The sequence below is a fragment of the Eublepharis macularius genome, chromosome 6 (assembly GCF_028583425.1).
Source record: "Eublepharis macularius isolate TG4126 chromosome 6, MPM_Emac_v1.0, whole genome shotgun sequence".
Lineage (NCBI taxonomy): Eukaryota > Metazoa > Chordata > Lepidosauria > Squamata > Eublepharidae > Eublepharis > Eublepharis macularius.
In genome coordinates, this window is record NC_072795.1 from 49,976,243 (window position 1) to 50,002,715 (window position 26,473).

The 26,473-nt window shown below is 42.2% G+C and overlaps 1 protein-coding gene across 1 annotated transcript in view; it reads right to left on the reverse strand.

Annotated features, from left to right (window-relative positions):
- The window catches only part of CLSTN2 (calsyntenin 2), a 406,755-nt gene that overhangs the window by 14,197 nt on the left and 366,085 nt on the right, over positions 1-26,473 (reverse strand). Inside the window, exons 11-15 of the mRNA XM_054983897.1 lie at positions 14,370-14,536; positions 7,736-7,884; positions 6,833-7,059; positions 1,427-1,597; positions 267-412 (exon numbers count right to left, since the gene is read on the reverse strand). Of these exons, the coding sequence (XP_054839872.1) occupies positions 267-412; positions 1,427-1,597; positions 6,833-7,059; positions 7,736-7,884; positions 14,370-14,536 (860 nt within the window). The remainder of the gene's footprint in view (positions 1-266; positions 413-1,426; positions 1,598-6,832; positions 7,060-7,735; positions 7,885-14,369; positions 14,537-26,473) is intronic.

Here is a 26,473-nt window from a genome sequence, read left to right on the forward strand (position 1 = left end):
GGGGGAACACAAAAGAGAAAGGCTCATCATGGATGGTGTTTGGTGAGACTGGACTACACACATAGCTATACATGTGACTCTGACTATCTGATGTATTGATGAATACACATAACATTCTCTAGGAAAGGAGTAGACAAGAAGAGGAATGCACAAACCCATGAGACCATGAGATGTCTGAATTGGGCCAATATGTCTGACTTTAAAAAAAGATTACAGAGATTGCCCAGAAGTGTGGAAAGATTGGGAGACATGTTTTTTACACTTACCTCTAAATTAAATTCATTGCTGGTGTAACGTCCATTCAGCTCTGAGCACTTGATTCTAAACTTCCTATCAAAGATGGAAGATGCATGCCAGTTACGATAGCGAACCTGTTGCAAAACCTGCTCATAGTTTTTCATTGTGTCCACACCTGCAGTAGTAATATAGCATCACAAATGAAGGAAGAGTTACAGTGAAAAGGCCATATAGTTATGAAAGAGAAAATATCACGGGCCTGAGTCAAATAAAGAGGTTTAATATCATCAACTCCAAAATATGATATTTAGGTCTTGCACTTCACCTCACATTAAAGTGATGACAACTGTCTCCTTTTGGAAACTTCATAATAATATGAGTTATTACTACAGGCATTGATTCAATAACAAAGTTTCAACAAGTAGTACTTAAACCAATTTTTATGTTTTCCATGTCTGTACAATGACAAAACAAGCCATAATCTAACTTTTTGACCTCCTATGACATGATGCCAACAATTTTCTAGTGTGGGAAAGGATGTATAATCAATAGGGATATATAGGTGTAGGGGGGGTTACTATTGGAGATTTAAAATATGCATTTTTGGGACTGTGTCCATTTATACAAACAGAACAATGATCATTCACAAGATGATGTTAAATGAAAGTCACATATTTAGGGGCTGTTGCTTACATTTAAAATGTAATTTCTCATTTTATCTTACTGCACTAACCACGTTCTGAATAGCTAGATGTTTATTAGTTAACCTAAGTTTTACAAGCAGAGCCTAGTTTCATGGAGAAGAGTCCAGTAGCACCTTTAAGACTAACCAACTTTACTGTAGCATAAGCTTTCGAGAACCACAGTTCTCTTGGTCAGATGCATGGAGGGCATGATGCACGTAGAAAAATGTACAGAAGTCCACTTGTCTGCTTTGTATCAGTCAAAGGCAGAATGTTTACATTTTGAAGTATAAATTCTTTCTACCGTCATAATAAATCTCACATTTTTGAGAGAATAGATGAGCCATTATACATATCCAATGGATTTGGATCTCTGTTGTATTTAACTTCTTTCTTGGCTCCTCTTTCCTTACTGCAAGACAATAGCTTCAAAAAACAAAGTGTAGTCCTTTAAGCTTATGAACATACAGAAGAAGAAAAAAGACCAAGAGCTGAGAAGATCATACCGTATATTGAATACCCTGCTGTAGAGTTTGTAGCATCTAAATGTTTCCCTTCAAGTTCTTTCCGATCCAATTCCAAACACTCTTGCTTGGGGTCCAGTTCTGCCCCAGTTACCAAAATGTCACAAAAATCCAAATTGTGGTGCATTTCTTCTAACATAATTGGCTTGTGAACTGAGGGGAAAATAGAAAAGACACCCTAATTATATACGATATGATACACATTAAAACTACTCATTTTCTAAGGAACAGTTCTTGAAAAAAACTTTCACGTTGCCTAAAACACAATTTTAAAAGGTTCATGCAAAACTGATGAGAGTATAAAATATTGAGACAACTGTAAGATGCATTATATTACAATAAAAACCCTTAAAATTATTTTTGGACGTACAGCACAGACACTTAACCTTGGAAGCCAATTCACAGGTGGATAATTTTTTTTGTTCCATTGTCTATGCGCATTGACACCAACTGAGCTGTACAGAGTGCAGTACATTAATCCTTCTTCCATGATAGTACAAATAATTCAGTTATGTTATGGCCCATAAAGAATCAGAAGAGATCCTATGGAACTGTACAACCATAAATAGCAACACTAAAGTACTTTGACTTTTCCTGGGTTGTAAAACTTGAGTTGTAAATTCACTTCTTCGTCATGGAAGATAACAACTACCTCACTACAGAGGAAAGAGTATGCAAATTTCCTGTTTAATTCCATGGTCCACTTCCCATTAAGTGGCTAAAAAACTGACTTTAACTGGCTTTCTCAGGGGATACATTTTGTAAAAAGGGAATCTGTGTTGCAGAAGCTTCATTCTATAGTTAGTGAAGACTGATGAAAAAGTCTTTTACCTTGGTGGTTTTCCATTGAGTGTACATACTGTTTAAAAGCTCCTCGACAAGTATGTTGCTTCAACTGCTCACCATTTGGCAATATAGTTGAGATTCATATGATAAGGGTATGGCATGTGGTGAAGAGTTTTTAATGCTACATTAAGCCGTATACAGTATTATAGCAGAGAAGGCTGTCTTATCGATCAATACATATCATTCTCAACCTGGCCCCATATGCGGATACTTAAATCTTCAGACTGGAGCCAGGTGGAGAAGGAAAATTTTCCCGCAAGCTTGGGGGATCCCTAGGTGGGCAGAAAAATCTAAGAACTTACCCAAAATAGAAGGAAGATAATCTCCCCCTCTCAAACACTTCTCTGCACTTGCACAGATGCACCACTTCAGTCAGCATTGCCTCTCCTCAGCAGCCTCTAAAGGGGTGAGGTAGCAACCAGCCTTTAAAGTGGTGAGGGTGTAGGAGGTGGTGGCGGCAGCAGTACTGTGGGCAGTGGAGACCCATCATTGCTGCCTCTCCTCACCCGCCTCTGAGGTGGTGAGGCAGCAATGCTGCAGATAAGACAACTCATGGTGGGTCATTGCTGGTTCTCCTCACCAGAATCTGAGGCAGTGATGGCATATGCAGGGAAGTGGAGACAGAAGCTGTACAGTGGGGAGAAGGAATGACCTCCCACCATGTCTCCAGAAGAAAGCCACCCTCTCTGTGGGACCTGCCCCCACCTCTCATCATGGTATTTCCTGTATCCCCTCTGCTGCAGCCGCTTGATGGGAAGGAGCAGTGGTGGTGCTAACTGGTGGATTCCAAGTAAATGACAGGAGTGGGACAGGGAGAAAGAGAGAGGGATGGTGTGGGGAAGGGAGAAAAGAGACAGAAAAAAGAAAAGGAGCAATGGTAAGCATGGGGAAGGGAAGAAGAGAGAGAGAGAATGAATGAATGAATGAATGAATGAATGACAGTAGGCATGAGGGCATGAGGGAAAGAGAGTGACAGTAGGCATGTTGGAAGGATGAATGAGAGAGAAAGAAAGAAAGAGAGGGGTGACAGTAGACTTGGGGAAAGGGAGGAGAAAGAAAAGGTGTGACAGAAGGCATGGGGAAAGGAAGAATGAGTAAGAAAGAGAGAGGAGTGACAGTAGGCATAGTAGAAAAAGGAGTGACAGTAGGCATAGGAGAGGGGGAAAGAGAGAAAGTGAGTGAAAATGAAAGCATTGCAGTAGGCATGGAGGAATGGAGAAAGAGACCTAAAGACAAGAAAGAGACAGATAGTAAGAGTTGGGTGGAGGAGGGATAAAGGGGGAGAGAAAGTGAGAAAAGAGGTGGGAAGAGAAAAAGGAGGAAGCAAAGAAAACTTAATACCACACCTGTCCTTAATTACTGTTGTATTTTATTGTTTTTTCAAATGGTGCTGCTGTTTTATTATATTGTTCTTTTTGCTATTATTTATATACACGAGAGATCCACAAGGACTTGTAGGGGGCATCTCACGTTCCTCTCTCACACCATGTCCTCTTTTTCTGCACTGCCCCCTTAGCCTCTCCCCTTTTCCCGCTTCCTTTTCTCCTTCCCACTCCCCTTTATCTGTCCCTCTGTTTTCACCTTTCCCCTTTCCATCCCAGGCAGCCTCTCCCCTATGACCCAGTTTCATGGTGCCAGCTCAGCCAGGTCCACTTGCATAGTGGGAACCTGAAAGTCCTTGTGTGGGGTACTTCACTTTTCCCTGTATCCTCTTCCTCATGCTATTTCCTCTTTCCCTCCTCCTGGTGGCCCCCATATGCTCACTTTTCCTTTGTCTTTCTCGCCTTCACACCCACTGAACAAATTACCTTTTATCTGTCCCCCATCTTCATTAATTTACTTCATTTATATACTTCCTTTCTCCACAGTGGGGACCCAAAGCTTCTTGCCTCTATATTATCCTCTCAACAATCCTGAGAGGTAGGTTACTCTAGGAGTATATGATTGGATCAATGTCACCCAGTGAGCTTCCACAGCTGAATGGTGATTTAAATCTGGGTCTCCCACACCACTGCTGCCCTAACCCCCAAAAGACCAAAGGGAACCAATGTCAAACCAATGTCAAACCAAAGAATAATAACATCAGCTGCTGGCAAGTGTTTTAATCTCTTTAAAAGGTGGGGAAATATTGGCTAACAGTTGTTTGGTAGGGCAAGCTTCCTCTCTCTCCATCCCTCCTTCTCTGCTCCTGTTATTTTGGAGGATTTGAAAAATGGTCCCAAATTTTCAGGGTCCCCATAAATTACTAAAAAAAATGGTTAAGAGGTCCCCAAAACTAGGAGGGCTGTTTTGGTCTGTGAGGGAGGACTCATTGGGACCAGACTTAGAAACAACCACCACATGACTTGATACAACATGATTTGTATGACTCACCCAGGCCTGGCTGCTTGCTACTGCTAAACAGCAGCCTCCCTAAAGCCAGTGTAATGTAGTGGTTAGAGTTTCAGAGAAGGAATCCCTTGCTTGGGATTCTCTGGTTCGATATGAGGATTCTCAGGTTTGACACTGCTGCAGTTTCATTCTGTTGGGCTTTTTTGTTTCATCTTGCAAAGGAGCTTTAATGTTGAACCAGAGAATTCCAAACAAAGGGCAGTGGACAAGCCGCAGGTTTAAAAGCCTTGAAAATGTAGGAATCAATGGAGAAGACCACAGAATTGGACCCTGAGGTCAAATCCTCCTGGAATTGGGGGGGGGGTCTTTAGTGGGCAGTAAGAGTAGGTTCCCAGCAAATCTGGTATTTTCTTTAAAAATGCCCCTCCAGTTGGCTGGACATTTCCCCCCATAGCGAATAATGGCTGATTAAATCTGGGTTCTCTAACCTGGATCAGAGAATCTGATCTGGATTTCAGGGATATGGGATTTTTTTGGTATTCCTGAAACACATATCCAGATCACCTGGATTTTGTTTTGGTGCGTACCCCTAAACAAAACCCAGGAACTCCCTCCTCCTGATTATCTGCTGTTAGTTAGTATCAGCTGTTAGGCAGCAGTACTAGTCCCTTTACATTTTAACAGGTTGAAAGATGGTAAGTTGGTAACTAAAAGCTGATTGGCAGGACAACTTCATCTCTCTACATCTTCAAAACCCCAAACACTCCTAAAATTCCAGTCAATAGTTTTGTTGTTACTCCCAGAATTTCAGGAGTTTCAGTCATTTTGGATATCCTTGAGCTGACCTGAAACAGCAAATTTGAGGTTTAATTTCAACTCAGGTATATTTGAATGCACACCTTTACCATGTGCTGCAGTTAGAACTGGACCCTAGCATGCCTGGAAACATTTTTTCCCCATGTCTGTCTGTAAAAAGGATTTCCCAGTCTGTGTTACAAATAAGGTGTAATTTTTGCCCATCAGAATGGCTGACAAATATTTCTCAAAGATGTTGATTGTTAGCAATGGCTTCCTGATAACCAGACCATTTACAACCGCCCCCCCCACCACTAGCATTGCTCACTATGATAATAATTGGGGAGGGGGCCTCCCGTATTTAATTCCTTTTACTGTGAAAGGTACTAATTAATTCTTCTCCTCATCTTTCTGATTTTTTAAGTCTCTGTCTATATGAGGTCTTAGCCCACAATTGCTAAGTTCTCTCATTTCTGGCCTTACTATCCTTTAAGAATTCTTTGAACAGTCAGCAAACATGTAGATTTTGATACCTATTGTTCAGGGCTTGGGGCTCAAGAAACCAAAAAGCATCTTTGTTTTTAATGAAATGTTCTACTCCATTGCTATGTTGATGATTCATATTGAACAATATGGGTTAAGGACAATAAGAAAATTGTCTGGCCTGCTGCAGCCACTTCTTCCCTCCTAAGACCAAAGTAGTATACCCACATGCATTTTCCCATAGGAATAAATCATTAACTATGTAATGATTGATATAATTTACATTAAACAGTAAAATAATGGTAAAAATGTAAAGAAAAGAAATCACAACAGCTGTAGCAGTCGAGACAAAACAGCCAAATTTGAATTTCTGAACAAAGAATTTATGCAGGAAGAAATTGGATTTTAGGAACACGTGAGCCGCAAAAGAACCAAAAATACACTTGTTCATTAGTTATGGATAGAAGGCATCCAAATAATTTCTTCTCTTCATTCATGTGCTGCAAAGCTCCCCCAGCCTTTGGCAAATTAGGAATTTGCTGCAAATTCCTTTGCTGTGCTATTACTTCGTGTGTTCTATAATTAACTTTTTGAACCTTCCTTGGAATCATTTTTGGTTGAAGGGTGGGATAAAGGATGGTTGAAAGGTGGTCCATCAGTAAATATGTGTTGAGTCTAGCAAAGGTAAAGAACATTTGCATTTCAGTATACTTATCTCTAATCTTTTTCATAGAAGCATATTCTATTGGATTATAGAAGACTACATAGTTCGAATCGTCCGGAGCAATCTTAGCTGGGTCTGCTGCTCAACATTAAACATACAATAGAGAAGCCTCTCAGTAGGGTATCATTCTTTACTTTGCTCTCTGGCAGGGCTTAGTCATCATGGCTGCCACAGAAGCTATAACTAAACTTAAAACAAAACCAACAAACCTCTGTCCGTAGTTTCTTTAAAGTCAGGAGGATGATCTATTTTGGTGACTGTGCTGACAATTCTGATATCTGGTAAGAGATTCACACCTCTGTCAATTTCAAATTCTGCAGCTGGTCTTGCAAAATGATCCATTCCACTTATTGTAATCTTGGGCTCCTTGGCCTGAAACACCATTACATAGGCATCTATATCTGGGATACTAATGCAGATATCTTCACCAAAACATCTGAAAAATATATTATTTATTAACTTCATGGAGGAGGCTTTAGCATAGATTCTTCCTTTTTCTGGAAATACAAAGTCTGAAGAAAAATAGTTCATCCAGTGGATGCATTTCCCCCCATAGGATATTTCCCTTTTTGTTCCTGCCTATTGATCAGATATAGAGCTGTTCTCGTGTCTGTGTGAACATGAGGAGCACAATTATTATGAGTAGCTAAGCATATCATTGGAAGGCATGGATTTTGGTAAAGTCCGTGTTCAGATAACATTTAAGCCCCTAAACAATGTACAACAAACAGTTAATAGTTAAAGGCAATTAGATGGCTTCTAATTGTTATACATTTAACATTAGGTACTCAAACTGATACTTAATGGACTTGATATGGCTATCTTGTTAAAAGTGCATCAAGAACCTAATCATCCATTTACACTGAATGCATCAGGATCCCATTTCATGCTCATCCAGAAAGCTATCAATGGGCATGCAGGAATTAGGAAATTACTCCTTAACTGAAATTATTTCTTTGTGAAACTAAGTGCAATTCCTAAAATATTGGCCAACTAATTAAATGCCAACTTTATTGATAATATTAATTAGCTTGTCATTATTACATATTAAAAGTAACATAAGATTTACCAAAGTATTGCTGGCTTAATCAAGCTTAATGAATTTGACTTACTGGACTTTGGATGAAACTTTCAGACGGCGAATGCCTGAGGTAGGAAACTGTCTTGAGTTGATATAGGAGACCTTTTGGAGAGCTTGATTTATATTCTCAATGTCATCTCCTTCCATAACAAGTACTGACTGAGAAGGATTGAAGTGATACTGTAAAGAGGGGATATATTATTAGTACTTGGGGAAAATATGTAGAACAGTTCTTTAGAACACTCAAGACTGGTTAAATTCCTAATAAAGAAAAACTATAATTTTATTAGCTAATATTTGTTTTGTACATAAAAACCTTTTAAGAACAAGCACCAACCAGGCACTCATCTACCACACATTTAAGTAGTTATTGTAGTCATAATTAACAGAAAAGTAAATTAAAAGTCAATGGAACTGCTGTGAATCAAGACCATTTTCCCTACAGTTCATATTTAACTATTGTGCTTTTGCCGTAACTGCAGCTCATTATGATGATATATGCGGGTCAGTGTATCTCTGCATGATTCACAACAATATCCTGCTTAGCTCAGATTATTAATCTGTTTTCTGTATATTTCCTTGTTTTAATTGGAAGTATGCTTTCATACACTCCTGTGCAAAAACAGCTTCCGGTCAACTGGGTACCGAATCTTGTAGCATATGCACCAGAATGAAGTGATAGAAATTGTGATATGGTAAGAGTGGATTGTACCGCATGAAATTGCAATTGTAGAGATCCTATTTTTGAATCAATGCCAATATAAACAAAAAACTCCTTCAAGACAGAAATAGTAAATAAGCTAGGCTACAACTTTTCTGGTTCCTTTATTTTTTAATATGCACGTTTTTTAAAATTAACATATGGGACCATAAAAATAGTATCTCCCAGCTGTAGTCTGTACTGGTGTAGTCCACACTGTACTGCATCAGGATTCCACCACTTCATTTTACTGCATGTGTAATCCAGGCCATATTTTCAGAAGTGAGAAGAACGGGCTCTAATTGGGAAGAAGCCTGGCAGTTGAACTAGGCTGAAACTTGTTGAACTAAGCAAGGCATGGCCAGCCTCTTTTCATACAATCAAGCTGGGTGAAATATGACATATCTGTGATGAGGATTTTCCATAGTTTTTAAAATATGAATTTGCATCAAGTAGCTGCATTAAAAACTAGGATGATCAACTGGGGAGAAGATGATTAACTCTGGACAGAATGTACCTAAAAGACCATCTACTTCCTTATGAACCTACCGTACGACTATCAGGGCCAGCGTGCCCATAGAGGCCAGGTAGGCGGTGGCCTCAGGTGCGAGGGCCCTGCAGAGGCACCAGAGGGGGTGTCGGGGGCTGAGGCGCGCGCTGCGGAGCTGGCGAGGCTGGCCCGCAGCTGCTGCAGCCAGCCCCGTGCCGCTGCCGCCGCTGCCACACAACCCAGCCGGGCGCAGCAGCCACAAGCCGCTGCTGGGGCAGCATGCAGAGCGCAGAGCAGCCTCTGCCTGCCACCCCAGCCATCCGCCGGCGAATGACCCTGGCGGGGGCCCCAGAGGCTAAAGCAGTGGCACAGGAGGCTGGGGGACAGCAGGGTATCCATTTCCTGTGTGATGTCATTTTCCGGTACAATGGGAGAATTGCAGTGAGTGCTGAGGATAACTGTGAAAACCACCCATATGGAGGCAGTTTTCACTGAGCTCTGCATACAGAATCTCCTCCATCCTGTCAGAAAATGAATGTGACAAAGGTATTGCTGGGTGCGCTGAAGTGGAGCCTAGTAAAATCTGCCTCCAGAAGGGTGGTTTTTACAGTGTTTGGCCTCTGCGTACACCACAATTGGTGGAGTGCAGGAGTGCATGCATGTACTTTTTCCCACCCCAGTGCCTCCCCCCCTCACTGGTCAGGTGGATGGGGCCGGGGGCAACAGGTGGGGTCATGGCAAGCCTAAACTGAACAATAAACATTTATTTACAGAAAATAAGGCATAACACAGTAAAGGTTTAGTGTAGAATAAATATAGAATATACTTCTGCCTCTTAACTGCACTCCCCAGAGGTTATACATTTTCCCCATGGTGAGTTAACATGTTGAACTGAGCCGTAGCTAAACAAACACAAACACTGAGGAGAGAATTTATTCTTTTTTCTACAGACAGGGCACTTCAGCAGTTAAGGTTCACTGTGACCTTTTTACAACAGCTGACAGGCTTACACTCAGGTTCCAGGCCACTCTTTTACCTCACAGAGATCCTGGTCATAGAACTTGTACATAAAAAACTAGATGTGATGGGCCCTTCACAGGGTGTTTGTTTTCTTCCTTGAAACAAGAGTCCTTCCCTAACCTGACCCCAAATCCTAACTATAAGACAGAATAACAAGTCCTGACTCCTGACTAAGCTTATGCTGTTATCCAAAGTCACCACAATCTCTGTCTGCTGGAAAAAGTCACTCTTTTCCCTAATTAAGGTGAGGCTGGCTCTCCTCCTTCCTTCCATTGGAGTTCCAGGGGCTCCGAATGGCTAGCAATCCCTGGGATTTGCATGAGGCCTAAATCACAAGATTGTTTCAGAGCCATGAAGGGTAGATGGGACTTGGGGTAAATTGTCACAAGGTACATTTCAATAATGTTTTAGAGTTTTCTACTGGGTACAGTATACTACTAAATACTATTACAGAATCTCCACTTCTATTCTAAGCCTTTATTGAAACATAATTAGCATTGTTAACATTGGCTAAATCAATAGAAAATTAGACCATTCATTATTGCTGAATACGCATGAGCTCTGAAAGTTATGTAGATGACTTCCTATAGTTAGCACAGGGCCGACCTGAAGGCAGCAAAGAAGGCAACTACCAGTGCCATCCCAAACAGATCCCTTCTAAGTCCACCGATGGCTCAGAAGAATGGGACTTTGCTTAGGATTCCAATGCATGTTAGTACAAGGTTCTTTATGCTACAGCATCCATCTGGACATGTCTATCTGAATTTTAATTTGTCATCTGTTTTTATATGTGTCTCTCTCAGAAACAATTGCAAAGCAGCAGTTGTAAACATGCATTCTTTATGCTGGCTATGAACTTTTTGGACATTATAAGAAAACCATATTGTTGCGATACAAATCAGATGAATTTTTAATATAAGATAGATGGATTGACTATTTGTTGACTATTTAAATGGGCTAGAATCAGTACATTCTTAATGTCTTTTATGTTGGAAAAACTATTGTGAATTCATGTGCAGTGTACAGTTTTAGGGACTGATAACATTTATAAACAAATATTTTTTTGAAAACCGGGCACAATCTGTCTATATTAATGTTCTGTTCCACTCTAATAGCAACTGTGGTTCTTTCATCAAGACCTGTCACTGCCAGGCCACCTAGGCAGCACTGCAAGAGACCTGACTCTGACGGCTTCTTTCATTTTGGCCTCCTGCTGTCACTCTGACTCTCAAAACAGCTGAAAAGGTAAAAATGAAAGAAGAAACTTGCACCCTACCAGCTTGTAGATATGAGACTGAAAATGTTTTGAAGCTGAAAAACTTAAACTCTTGCATTCATTTTTCCCATCCCATGGCTGGATCACACAGACAGCTTCTTGTCCGTACAGGATCAACTGTTGGAGGCAAAACTGAAGACAAGCAACCCTGACATTCATCAAGCTGGCTTCAAACACGACAAGAGTAACATAGACACTGCGCTTCTATTGATCGTGGAAGAAGTAAGAGCTGGCAGAAAGTGTGAGAAATTTTAATAAACAACATCCATATTTTCATGCAGCCAGGCATTCCTGTAAAGCCATTTTAATTTATGTTGAATAAATATGATCATAGCTGTTAGGTTCTTCTGTATTTATGGATAAAATTAAGTGCTTCCACCATTTTAATGTAAATGTGACTACTAAAATACTTTTAAAACCTTGTTTAATTTTGGATATTATTCTATTTATAGAAAACTAATATTAAGTCTTTGAAATTTTAAACCTAACATGACAAGTTATCTGCTCCATTGTAGTTGTATATGTGTTTTACAATTGTTTGCAAAATGTTTTTAATAATACTATGCATATAAGAATCTCATAAATGATTGCAGAGGTATTCCATTTAAATGATCAAGTGCATTCTCTATGTTCTATCACAGGCTGAGCATTCAGAGGAAACAAAGAATGCATGCCACTTTGAAAAAAACTTAAATCAGAGTTTAGGATAAGGATCACAATTTTTAGTTTTTTCTAACTATATGCTCTGAAGTGACCACCTTCCTTTCTTGGAGTTTTCTCTAACACTTACTGTAGGTAAGAGTTATGGAATCTTTTGCATGTTTTACCCACAATCTATAGTTGATTCAGATCAAAGCAAGTGTGACATTACTGCTTTGCAACCCCACCCCTCCCTCACCCTTGCAGGCTAGGAAACCATTCAGAATGGCATATGGCATAGGGTGGTACAGCTAGGGCATGATGCTTTCTGAACCAAGCCATTGCTTTTATTTTAAAAAATCAGCTTTCTTTTCAGAGTCATTTCCCAGCTGCTAACTGTGATATACACACATTTCGGCACTCCCAGCTGGCGGCGAACAGCCGATGTGGCTGGGGGCTGTGTTTTGCCCCTCCGGAAGGATGAGGAGGCAGCAAGAGCACTCGCCCAGGGCTGCGTGCAGAGGGCGGAGCTTGGTTGGGCTTTTGGCTGCTTTACCCTCCGGAGTCTCAGCCAATTTGTTGCCTGGGTTTCTTATCTTTGCTGGGGTCATAGCATGCGCCCAGCCTTGGAGGGCGGTGCCCCTGTTTCAGTATATTGACATAATATGTAGGGGTATACTGACTTCATCAGAGCAGCTTGGTTACAATATGATGAAGAGTTCAGAATAAGGGCTGCTCTCAATCCTTCCCTCACTTGGGACCAAGTTCATCAGCAGCTTTGGCTGCAACTGATGTCCCCAGCCAAGCCTAATGCAGGTGATCGATCTGATAGTGGGCACTTGGTCCAGCATTCTTCTACGCTGGCTAGTGTGCGCCCTTCTGGGGATCAGACCACGCCAGCACGCATGCTCTGTTGAGTTTGCGTCTCAAGAGGTTTGTTCTAGGGAACCTTGCAAGTTCCACCACGCTTGCCCTGTGTGTGCGGGTCCTCATGCCTTTACAGCATGCAAGCGGACTGGGCAAAGCAAGCAGCATGGGCAGGATGGTGCTGGGTTTTCCCAGCCACCAGTGGGTAATGGGCCTTCAGCATAATTAGCATCCTCGGTTCAGTTGCCTGGTTTTGATGTTAATACTTGTGTTTTTTCCCTAGGGGCAGCTGGAGTGCCAGACTTCCTATTGAGGCTTGGATGGCGGACTGTTTTGTTTTGTTGCAGGTCGATGCCCGTGGCTTTTGCTGTGGTTGCAGGTCAAGGGTGCATTTGCTCCAAGGCTTCCCTACTGGGTGTGCGCAAGAAACTTGGAGATGGTTTTGTTTTGGGGCCATGGCCTAAGCAGTGGGTGCTCTGATATCCAAGGCCTCCCCGCGGGGTGTGTGCAAGAGGCTTGGAGTTGTTTTGTTTTGGGCCCATGGCCTGTATGCCTGTGTGCGCATGTTCCTGCCTGTTGGGTGGGACATCTGTAGTTGTTGGGGCTCAAGGCTTCCCCAATGGGTGTGTGCATGAAGCTTGGGCTCCAGTTTGCGTTTTTCCGAGGCTCCCACACATGTTGTGAGAGAAGATTGGAATTGGTTGATGGGCCAAACAGAGGCCCTAGACTCCGCTTATAGTTTGGGGTAATGGGGATTGCCTTCCCCCACTGTCTGCAAAGCTGGGCTGCGTTTGCTGACCTCTACTAAGGGGACAGAAGTAACAACATTTGGAGGAGATGAGGCAAGGACGTGGGTGACTTTATGCCACCGGTGGGCGCTATGGCCTAAGCAGAGGCTTGGCCTTAGCATTGGCAGGTAAGGAGTTGGGAAAATTGAGCGGGCCAGTGACCACCATTGGCATATCCCCATTGGTGAAGATTGGGGTCTGTCAGGAGTGGCTGGCTGCTGTACAGCCCAGTCATGAGGTCAGACACCCTAGTGGGGAACCCCTGGACAAGTTTGTCCCCCCCTGCAGCAGTATAGCTGGATGGGGGAGCTTTAAGGGGGTGAACCACTTAGCCAGGCCAGCTGGGCCCCAGCCATACCATGGATGGCTCGCACCCGGGGCTGTCGGGGGTCGCCCATACAGGTCAGGGCGGAGGTCCAGGAGTGACCCTAGGGCCTGACCTGTACCACTAGGTAGGCCCTTTGCCATGTTGACAAATACGTTGTTATAAATTAATAAAACGGCCGTTTAATCCCAACACTTGTGTTGCCTCTTCATTCCGCCGGGGGGTGGCAATGTGACACTAATAACCCTCCCCCCAGCTAACTGTGCTGCATTTGATGGAAAGAGAAACTGTTTCTACATACAGTTCCCATTACATTAAGAAACTGATCTGGAAAGATCTGTGAAACACCCACAGTACATATTTTCTATAGGTTTATACTGGAAATAATGGAAATATTATTCTTTGCAGAATTACCCCTTATCTTTGGTTCCACGTTTTCCTTGCATGACTTTATGGCAAATGAGATTGCTTCTGGGAGTACATTTGTACACTGCCTTGTGCTCTCCACTTCATAAATCAGCTTTAAATGTTATCAAAGATGATGTCGGTTCATCCCTCACCTTTATTCCTTGGCCAAGACTTTCCAAGGAGTTAATATCCAGGCCTTCCTTGCAGGCTTGCAAACAGGAAATCACTTTCTGACTCTCAATTTTGCCTGGTCGGATAGTGAGACTGGCAAGGCTGCCACGGAAATACTGAGCAAATCTGGGTTTAGTGACTTCGCCACCTTAAAAAAAAAAAAGCACAACTCATCACTGATAAGAATGCCTACATAGGGATTTATTTATGACTATCAGTATCAGGTGTTCCAATATGGTCTTTCAATCCAGACACATTTAGCATTCCATCTGCCATTTTTATCATGAATAGAACTCCAACAAAATATGGTTTAAACATGGTTTCTCGGGCATTTGGCATTATGTTTAAGGTTCTATCACTGTTTCCATTATTTCAAGCTCCTATTTTTACAGGCATATAAATCATCCGCAAAATGTGTATTCACCTGAAACTTGGAATACAGTCTCGCCCTCCCCCACTCCCGCATGTAATGGAAAGCTCCTTATATGACTTTAATTTACATGCAGGATGAATTAGAAATCAAACTTTATTATATTTCAGTTTAAATTTTTATTGTAATGCTATAGATAAAAGGACTGGGAAGTGATGCGCTTCATTTAAAAAAACAACAGATAATCAACCAAATAAAAACATCATCTAACATTTGTTTCTGGGTATTGCAAATCTCATATAAAGCAATGGATTATTAGTTGATGTCAAATCATCAAATAATATTCTACCAATTTGCTTAGCATTTACATGCATTACAATATGCCTGAGTGCCTGAGATACAAGCTGAACAAAAATTATTAGCTGCAAGAAGAAAAAGAAAACAAAACCATTTCATACCAAAGAAATGAACAATTAGAGATTAAAACCTGATTTCAATAGAATCAGTGGATGCATGCCAGGTGAATTAAAACTTCTGGGATTTTCAGCATTGATTTAATACATACTAACTTTACTAGGATATAAAATAAAACTGTTTTAATCTATCAGGATCAGAATTGGGTTCCGGAGTATAACAAGAGATGAAATTCTTCAGTTGTTCTATTTTTCAGTTGCTGCATTGTGGAAAGAAAGGGGGGAAGTTGCACCAAAGAGAGGACAGACATGTGAGCCTGCAGCATGCTTCCCTTCTACTAATCATGTTTAGGAGATCAGGAATGCTACATCTCTACAAGGACCTACTGATGAACAAAAATAATAGTATTCTGGATGCATATTTTTGCTATTAGTTCATTATGCATATTCACCTATTGCAATGTTTACCAAATTAATAATCATTGCTGAAAATGGTCAACGTGCATATTCATTTAGCCTTCATACTAACACAATTTGTTATAATTGTATTGTTACTCAAGTCTAGAGATGGGCATGAACAGAAAAAAAATGAACATGATGTTCGTTGTTCATTGCCATTCACAAACAGGGAGTCACGAACAACCACAAACATGGCCCTGTTCACAAACATCTTCGTGGTTGGCTGTTCGTGGGGGCCTGCAGGCTCTCCTCCAGCCATCATCCAAGTCAAGATCCCTACTGCACCACTCCCAGAAGCCTGACCTGAGCAGGCACCAGGAAAAGTACCAATAATTAATAATAGCTTGGCCCCAGAGCCTGGCAACAACCCTGGAACTTGAAGGGGTAGATCCCTACCACACCACTCCCAGAAACCTGACCTGAGCAGGCAGCAGGAAAAGTACCAATAATAAATAATAGCTTGGCCCAGAGCCTGGCAGCAGCCCTAGAACCTAAAGGGCTAGATCCCTAGCCCACCACACACACAGAAAATTCAAGCTCCAATGCACTCTATCAAAATGCCAACAGCAACTGTCTCTCCACTGTCTGCAAAGTCAGAGCTGGGAGCCCCCCTCTCCCCTGGTCTTTGCTCCCTTGTTGTAACAAATTTGGAGCTCCACACTTGAAAGGAAGACCTGCCTATCAAGATAAATTGGGTTTAGATTGGGGTTTCCAGGGCAACAGCAGGAGTTCAGACAGAGTTCAGACAATCCCTGCCTAAGTTGCCAAGGGAATTGATTGCAAGTGCCAGACTGATGAACAGCAATAAACAAGGCTTGCAACAACCACCTGTTCGTTTAGAATGGGGCCTCATGAACAGCATGAACAGTAGATTGGGCTGTTCGTGGCTGTTTTTGTTTGTATTGCTGTTCGTTCCCATCTTTACCAAGACTACCAATGACCACAGCTTCTAAACATTTATTTACAGTAAATATTTTTAAAATCCAAATTACAATGCATAATACCACGTGGAATGACAATTAAAAGGAAGTACCATTTTGATCAAATATGAGATTAAGCAATCAAAAATGAAACAGACAAGTGAACATTATTCATATTGATTTGAATATTGGTTGTTGTGGATTTTCCGGGCTATATAGCCGTGGTCTTGGCATTGTAGTTCCTGACGTTTCACCAGCAGCGGTAGCTGGCATCTTCAGAAGTGTAGCACCAAAAGACAGAGATCTCTCAGTGTCACAGTGTGGAAAAGATGTTGGGAGGTCATTTATATCTACTCCGGATGGGTGGGGTTGGGCTGAGTAATCCTGTAAGAGTTTCCCAGGGTGTGGAATGCTAATGGAGGGAGGCTTCACTGTATCCTGAGGAGGTTCTTTTGCATATGGATTGGTGCTTGATGTGTTAATCTTCTCTGCAGGGCTATTGTCGGGTATAGAGTGTTTTGTTAGTCTGGTGTTTTTCGTATTTGAATACTGTTACTTTATTATTGTTGTTACTTTATTATTATTTATATACAAGTAGGGACTTTCAGGAGCATCTCATTTTCCCTGCTGTTACTATGTCCTCTTTTCTTTCCTTGCCTCCCATAGCCACTTGCCCTTTTTCTGCTTCCTTCTCTCCCTTCCCTCCTTCTCATCCTCCTTTGTCTCCCCCATCTTCACTCCCCTCCCAGCATCCTCTCCACTATGGCCCAGTTGCATGGTGCTTGCTGAGCTGAGCCCAGTTGCATGGTGAGGAGGTACTTCACTTTTCGCTGTATCCCCTTTCCCACACTATTTCCTGTTTTTCCCTCCTGGCAGCCTCCATATGCTTACCTTTGCCTACATCCTTCTCTACTTCAAATCCACTAAATAACTTACCTTATATCTACACTTCATCTTCATCTATATTTGTACATTTACTTCATTTATATAATACCTTTCTCCACAATGGGGACCCAAAGCAGTTTACCTCATTCTCTTTGCCTCCATTTTATCCTCACAACAATCCTGAGAGGGAGGTTAGGGTAAGAGTGTATGACTGGATCAAAGTCACCCAGTGAGCTTACACAGCAGAGTGATTATTTGAACCGGGGCCTCTCAGATCCTACTCTGAAACTCTAATCACCACACTACACTGGCTTTTGAAGGGGAGGGGTGCTTTTGAACAGTAGCAAGCAGTCAGTCCTGGGTGAGCCATGCAGGTCATGTGGTATCAAGTTGTTTGATAGTTGCTTCTGGGCCTCTTACCAAATAAGCCACATATCATGGGGAACACTATATAGCTGCAATGTTCATTCAAACACATAACAAAGGGCAGTAAAATATGTAATTCCCTGCAGAACAGCCAGCAGAAAAGCTAGATATAAATTTTGTTAAGTAAAAAAAAAACTTATTCAAATATATGACAAAACACAGGAAGAGTAGAAAGCCAAATTAGAATGTTTCTGTGCAGATAATCAAGACAATGATGATGGAATACACTTTGCTCATATCTAAGAATATCATCCTTGAACACCACAAAGGAAAAAGTGGCTCAGAGAGAGACAGAGAGGCAGAAAGTTACTAAAGGAGATTCTGGACCTGGAGCTTCTGAGGGAAAAGTTTGAACATATGCTTTGAGAAGGCTGAGATGCTTGTAAAGAGGCATTTTAGTTGTTTAGTAGTTATCTTGAGGATGAGTCAGCATAGTACTATTATTCCACATGCAGCAGATTCTGACGGACAGTGGAAGTGGTCTCAATTGGGCACTCACTTAAACAAAAATACAGGATAAGACTATCTGAGATGTTTCTTATCCATGGGCAAGGTTTATGTCAAAGCACTCATGTTAAAAAAAATCATAAAATACTATGTTGAAACTCACGACACATCATTACAATTAAGTACGTACTACCATACCACTCTGTAAAACAGAAGCACAGTATTTGTCAAAGTAACCTTTGGATCTATTCTACTACTATTAACATTTTAATAAAATACACTTGCATTGTCTTTTGTATTCCCTTCATCTTCTCAGTGCTATTACATCAATCTACCTATTTATGAATATCAAAAAGTTAACACTGAAATATTAGTGTCTTTCAGGAAAAGGTCAAGTTCCCAGGAGGCGGAGGGGTCTAAATGCCATGATGACAATAATTATTACTGACAATCAATAATACTCATCTTTAGGACCACATCTGCTTAAACAAATAGAGGGGAAAATGAACATCACTGACTATTTCTATAGACTGCTGTTAGGGAAAAAATAATAATTTAGCATAACTGTTGCCATGTTACATGCTTCACTAAACATATTCACAAGTTTGAAAAATTGTTATAGACAATCAAGTGGATGTAGCATTACTTGTGGAAATAGCCCCGCCCCCACACTGCCCGAGACACAGTCAAGGAACACACAGCACTGGGAAATGCTTGAAGTATCATGATTTAAGATAGCACTGAGATGAAATATGATACTTTTCAAGACTAGTCAAGTCTGTCAACAACAAGGATCTTCTGGGTTCACTTGGGCAACTTCATCTAGACACCATGTATAAATAAAAGAGACAGTCCAACTGAGACTTATTTATAGGTCCAGCAGAGGAGTCCAAAGCACCTGCATCATAAAAATTAATGATGAACCACAGGGCTGATGCGCCACCTGAGCCCAGCCAAATGCAGCCAAACTTCACAACCACTTAGAGTTTGTTAAAATTGGGCGGGGGGGGGGGGGGAGAGAAGGAAGTAACATTTCATCAGCTTTGAAATGACAAATAGATGTCCTTTTCTTATCTGCCATAAAAATTTAACAGTTTGCATAACTGAGATAATAATCTACTCTTCCCAGTAGTACAAGAGAAATGCTGCAGTTCTTAAACTCTGTCATATGTATGCATGTATAGCTAGATCTCAAACTTTTTTTTTACTGTCTTTCAATTACCAGTAATCATAAACCTATAAAAACTTTAGGATCATGTATCATGTCAGCTTGGGAAAGAACATCAGAATGGAAACTTTATGTGAAAAATAAAAATACATAGTGGATCACCACTATATTAGTATTACTTCACCCAATGAAATTTTAGGCTCTGAACATTTATCAAAGGAGAAGTTAAACAAAATGGCAAATTTACATCAATGCAAGCAAGAATTTATGTAAAAACCTCTTGAATCTTAAACAAAATACTTCTCTTACATGAGCTGCATATCTTCAAATTCTATCTTTGCTGATCTATACCAAATAGTACAGCAAAGTTCTGACAATGTGTATTAGCTGCAAGAACTTTTGGCATACTAAACAACAGAATAACTCCAGCAACATAAGCAGAATATGTAAGTACAAATACAAATTTAAACAGGATCTGGTTTTTAAAGGCTTGGTGTTGGCCTCTTTTGGAGACAGACCTCTAGCTAGCTAGATGATTAATTTGCCATATCAGGTCGGCACGCCTTACAGAACACCCAATGTCTCTTGTATTACTGAGTGAACATAGGGGCTAGCAGAACCTCATGATGTTTCACGTTATCATCTTAATGGAGATATATATATTGTAGCAAATAATACTCCTTGCCATGACTAAAGCCCAAAGAAAAATATTCATATTATATATAGTGGTGAGAGGGGGAAAGGAGGAGGGGTATGCATTTTACCTTTTACAATTTTATCATTAGGACTTTCATATATATTTATTATAACTCTACTGTAAAAAATGATCCCAAGGGAACGTTAAGAAGGACAGAGAGCCACTAAGAAGCTAGTTAAAGCTCCTTGGAAGCATCTACACTAGAGGTGGGCACGAACCAGGAAAAAAACGAACTGTGTGGTTCGTGGTTCATCCCATTTCACAAACCAGGAACCAGGAACTTTCATGAACTTGCCCCAGTTTGCAAACCAGTTTGTGGTTCATGGGGATTAAATACCCCTTTCCATGCTGCTGTGAACTGGCACAGAAAGGGGCATTTCACACACACACACCGGTTTGGATCAGATGCTTGTCGGGGAGATCCCTGACAAGCAGCTGATCGGGGGGGGGGGGGGTAAATGCCCCTTTCTGTGCTGCTTCACAGCAGCAGGGAAAGGGGCGTTTAAACCCCTGCCAGCTTAGATCAGCTGCTTGGCAGAGAGATCCCTGACAAACAGCTGATCCACTCTCGCAGTGGATGAAGGGAATGGCAGGGCTGCCAGCTTAAGCCCGAAGGCCCGCCGCCAATGGGAGCTCCATTCATCTGCCGTGAGAGCAGCCAGGGTTATCCCCTGGCCACTCTCACAGTGGGCAAAGGGAATGGCAGGGCTGCCAGCTTAAGCCCACAGCCCCACCACTGCTGGGCACTCCATTAGCCCACTGCAGAAGCAGCCAGGGGATCCTCTGGCCTCTCTCACAGCAGGCAAAGGGAACGGTGGGGCTGCCAGCTTAAGCCCACAGCACCATTGCCGCCAGGTGCTCCATTCACCCGCTGCAGGAGCGGCAAGGGGATCCCATGGTTACTTCTGCAGTGGGTGAAGGAACGGTGGGGTTGCCAGGGCAGCCCGGCCACCACCAGGCCCTCCATTTGCCTGCTGCAAGAGTGTTCCCTGGCTGCTCTCGTAGAGGCCAAAAGAAATGGTGTGGCTGCTGGCTTAAGCCCACAGCCCTGCTGCCACTGGGTGCTCCATTTCCTGCTGCAGGAGTGGCCAGGGGATCCCTGGCCGCTTTCACAGCAGACGAAGGGAACAGCAGTTGCTCCATTTGCCCACTGACAGAGTGGCCAGGGGATCCCCTGGACACTCTTGCAGCAGAACAAACGGAACAGTGGGGCTGCTGGCTTAAGCCCACTGCCCCGCCACTGTGAAGTGGCAGGGAAAGGGGCATTTCACCCCTGCTGGCTTGGTTTAACATGAACCAAACAAACCAGCAGAACAGTTTGTGAAAGTTCGTGAAAACGGTGCTTCCACAAACTGCAGGTTCGCGAACTACGAACTGGCCCAGTTTCTGACAAACTTTAGGTCACTTTGCAGTTTGTGCCCATCTCTAATCTACATATATTATAGAATTAGATTGGTAGGATCAACATGGTTAATTGTTCTGTTAACATTATTGTAAGATTCTGAATTTTTTTCTTCTAAAAAAACAAAGGCAGGCACGATGTGTGATTATCTATAAATAGCAAGGGACTTAGGTGAGAATATGGAGACTGCGATGAGGAGGAAAACAGTTAAAATGATTTATCCTATTTATATGATAATGTATCTTAATTTGTTAACCTGCATTGCCTAAAAAGAACTACTCACTTCTGAATGCATTGTGGAACTGACACAAGTTAATTACCTCATCCTTCACCAATACTGTAAGGTATCAAAATAGCTTTCCTGTATTGGAAGTAATGACTTTTCAGCTATGGTAAATTGAAGTGTAACCTTTTGACAGTAATTAACTTATGTCATTGCCATGATGACATGAGGTAAAGATTTATACATATAGAAATGATTGGTTCCTGAGGGGGAAATTATGAAATGGAGATATTATCTTTTCAAAGATACTTGGGTGAAGTCAGTGGGCAATGGGTGGAGTGGATTTCCAAGCAACATAACTTGCTTACTTTTTTGACTGTCTTGGCCATAAAATGATTGTTTGTAACTAGAGTATCAAAGAAAGAACTTACTTAAAAAAACACCAAAGGTTACTACAGTTAAACTTGTATTCTTTCTACCTGATACGGTTCTCTCACTGATACTGTATTCATTAATGAGGCTTTTCTCTCATAAATAAAAGATTAGTCATGTAATTGCTTATTTTCTATAGTGTTCTGATAAAGGCCAGCATTACATAATTGCTGTAAAGGTTTCTCTCAGTAGCACATTGTAAATAATACTCAAAGAGAACCTGAAATATGGATTTCAAGTTCATTTACAAAATGGAGAAAATTGGCGTTTGTTCACTGAAAGTATACACAGATGACACTGTGATCTAAAAATAAGTTCGGTAACTGAGTATATGTGAACACAACCCACTAGCACCTGATATTCACTATTGAATCATTTTTATTTTATCTGTGGGATCATCCCTGACATTTATGTTACATTTATCACATCAAGTGAAAAAGACTATTACTTCTATAAATTTGTAATGGATGTGGATGTTTAATTCAAATTGGCACCTCCTTTATTTCCAGCGCAATCCTAAGTGAGCGTGCCAAAAGTGCTCAGGGAACCGACTAGCCCCAATGCCAATGTATCGTTCACTTACACGTCATAAACACCTCTGCCATTTGAGAGTACTTCTAGAAGTTGGAGGACCCCCACTATGCACAGCATAAGCATTGTAGGGCCCGGATCTGTTGAGGGAAAGATCTGAATCATCTCTCAACTACTAGCCTCAGGAATCACTTGAAGAACTGCCAGGCAGTTCTGCTTCAGGAGGAGAAGGAGGCTGGCACTGCATAGCCTCCAGCAATCCAGCAGGGGGGCTGTCCCACTACTATCTTTGGCTCTCTCTGCCACAGGTGTCCTGTAGCAAAAGGACACCAAGCATCTCTGATGGAAATGTTTGATGGGGATGGTGCTAGTGTGCCAAGAAGGGAAAATCAGGGGACAACAAAGAGGGACATTCGAAAAATCACTGAAATGATTGCCACAGGTGGATGCCCCTTTTTCACAGGCTGCTCCAAGAAGTCTTTTCTTCGTACACTCTCCCCGCTCACACCATACTGAACAGGACCATACTGCCCTCACTTTACAGAGCTGCCAAGGACTATGTGAAGGCACAGTTGTCCCAAGGAGCTGGGAGAAGTGTACACTTCACATCAGACATCTGGACTTACTCTCAGTCACAGCAAGCTTGCTTCTCACTGACTGCACATTGGTGACAAATTGACAACCTTCTGTGGGGGTGGGATGACAAGTGTCAGGCAAGGTCAGATGGAGGGACACCAGGCTGACTACTACAAGGCTTTACTCCATATCAAAGATCTCAACAACGTGCACATGGCAGTCAATATTGCTGCTGCCATTGAAAGGCAATGCTGGAATGGGTAGGCAGCGATGTTACCATGGGATACATCATGGGCAATGGGCAATATTCACAGTGGAGGGTGGTAAGCAGTGGGGTACCACAGGAATCAGTACTGGGTCTGGTGCTTTTTAACTTGTTCAATAATGATTTGGAGTTGGGAGTAAGCTGTGAAGTGGCTAAGTTTGATGATGACACTAAATTGTTCAGGGTGGTGAGAACCAGGGAGGATTGTGAGGCACTCCAAAGGGATCTGTCGAAGCTGGGTGAGTGGGCATCAACGTTGCAAATGAGGTTCAATGTGGCCAAGTGCAAAGTAACATACATTGGGGCCAAAAATCCCAAATATAAATACACAATGATGGGGTCCAAACTGGCGGAGACCAAGAGAGATCTTGGAGTCGTGGTAGATAACTCACTGAAAATGTCGATACAGTGTGCAATGGCAATAAAAAAAGGCCAAGGCTATGCTGGGGATTATTAGGAAGGGAACTGAAAACAAATCAGCTAGTATCATAATGCCCCTCTATAAATCAATGGTACTGCCTCATTTGGAATACTGTGTACAATTCTGGTCACCACACCTCAAAAAAGATATTATAGCACTGGAAAAAGTGCAGAAAAGGGCAACTAGAATGATTAAAGGGATGGAACACTTCCTCTGTGAAGAAAGGGTGATTAACACATGGAATTCACTGCCTCAGGAGGTGGTGGCAGCTTCAAGCATAGACAGCTTCAAGAGGGGATTGGATAAACATATGGAGCAGAGGTCCCTCAATGGCTATTAGCCACAAGGTATAGATGGAACTCTCTGTCTAGGGCAGTGATGCTCTGTATTCTTGGTGGTGTTTGGGGGGGGCAATCAGGGGGAGGCTTCTAATGTCCCTTCCCCACTGGCAGACCTCCTGAGGACACCTGGTTTTTGGCCACTGTGTGACACAGAGCATTAGACTGGATGGGCCATTGGCCTGATCCAACATGGCTTCTCTTGTTATGTTCTTATGACTAATGGTGGCTCAAACATCCAGGTAGCAGCAAAGCAAGTAGGCCTTGTGCATTTACTGTGTGGCCCACCATCTTCACTTCATGGTGAGAATGCTCTGGGTCTCAGTTCTTCTGAGGAACCTGGACTGGAAGTTGAGATTCATGAGTTCCAGTGTCTGATCGTGAGATACCTGCACATCACAAATAATTTTTGTGCAGTGTGGAAGCAACTCACCAACTGTGGAAGAAGCAGGCCCTGGAGGCATGCCAGAGCATCACCTGATCAGCGATGTTAGCATGTGCTGGAAATCTATTCATGCCATTCTCAAGCATTTGGCAGAGCAGCAGGCTACCCTCACAATCTAGCTGCAGAGAGTGATACTGGGAGGGGGGAGAGTCAGCTCAGCCAAGAGGAGTGGCTGACCTGCTCCCTGACATTGGAGATCCGTGGGCCCTTTAAGGACTTCACTGTCAAAGTCTTGTCTGACATGACAACTCTTGATGGTCTCCTTTCTGGTCCAAGGCAAACAATGTGCAGATCTTGTTCCAGCAGTACACATGCTCATGAGAAGGCTGCAAGAGGACATCCAGTCCCACCTGCAATCTCTCATTGAGGAGTCATACATGTTGGCGACCATGTGCGACTTACTCATCAAGGGCAGCATCGCCAAGCCTGCTGGGAGGCTCAACTGCTTGACAGATGAGCTCTCTTAACCAAAGGTAACAAAAGAGCTGTCCCAAGGGCACCAAACAAGCAGAAAATACAAAGAGCCCTTAGGAAAATGCAATCAACAATTATCCCAAATTCATATATTTAAGGTGCTAAAAGTGCTCAGTGCGAGTAAGTCCATCACATGAATTGTTCCATCATACAATTTGTCATATAACAAGTATCAGCAATGGTATGAAATCACAAATTTCCTTTAGACACCAACGGTGGTATACAAGTCACAAAATTTCTACAAGCAGTACATGTAAACAGTACATAAGGTGCTTGGAAGCACTAATAGTCCCATATAAAGCCAGAATTTTCCACAAGAATGTAGCTTCCAGGTCATAGAAGTCTTCTCTTGAGTAATGTATGCTGCCTATGGGGTTCGCCGGCATGCAAAAAGTCCAGTCCCATTTCGCCCCAAAGGCTTCTTCATAGGCAAGATATCAAGTAACAGTCAATCTCATTCCACCATTGCAATTCCTTCCAGTCAATCTATGTACTGCAATCTATGTAGAGGTCTGTGAGCTGCTTTTTACTTGTACTCTGAGCTACTGAGTCAAGAAAGAGGCAGTCGGGCCAGAACCCTGTCTCACAGCTCAGAGGTTCACCTCATGCTCTCTGACGAGCATGCAGAGCAAGCTTGTCTTTTTCCATGTAGGTGCCATTGTCAGCCCTCATCACACTCACTTGGACAGTTGAGCAGTCGGTTTTCCTAAAGGTCAACTTGCCATTTTTCAGGTCCAGCTCTGGACTTTCAGGATTAGAGAATCTTACCTGGATTTCAAGGATACCTTTTTTTTTTTTTTTGGTATTCCTAAAATTTGGATCCAAATTAACTTTTTTTTGGTTGTTGGGGGTTTTCCGGGCTGTATTGCCGTGGTCTTGGCATTGTAGTTCCTGACGTTTCGCCAGCAGCTGTGGCTGGCATCTTCAGAGGTGTAGCACCAAAAGACAGAGATCTCTCAGTGTCTGAGACACTGAGAGATCTCTGTCTTTTGGTGCTACACCTCTGAAGATGCCAGCCACAGCTGCTGGCGAAACGTCAGGAACTACAATGCCAAGACCACGGCAATACAGCCCGGAAAACCCCCAACAACCATCGTTCTCCGGCCGTGAAAGCCTTCGACAATATAACTTTTTTTTTTTTGGCTGCACACTTCTAATTATTAGAAACTTTTGGTCACTGGTGTTTCACAATA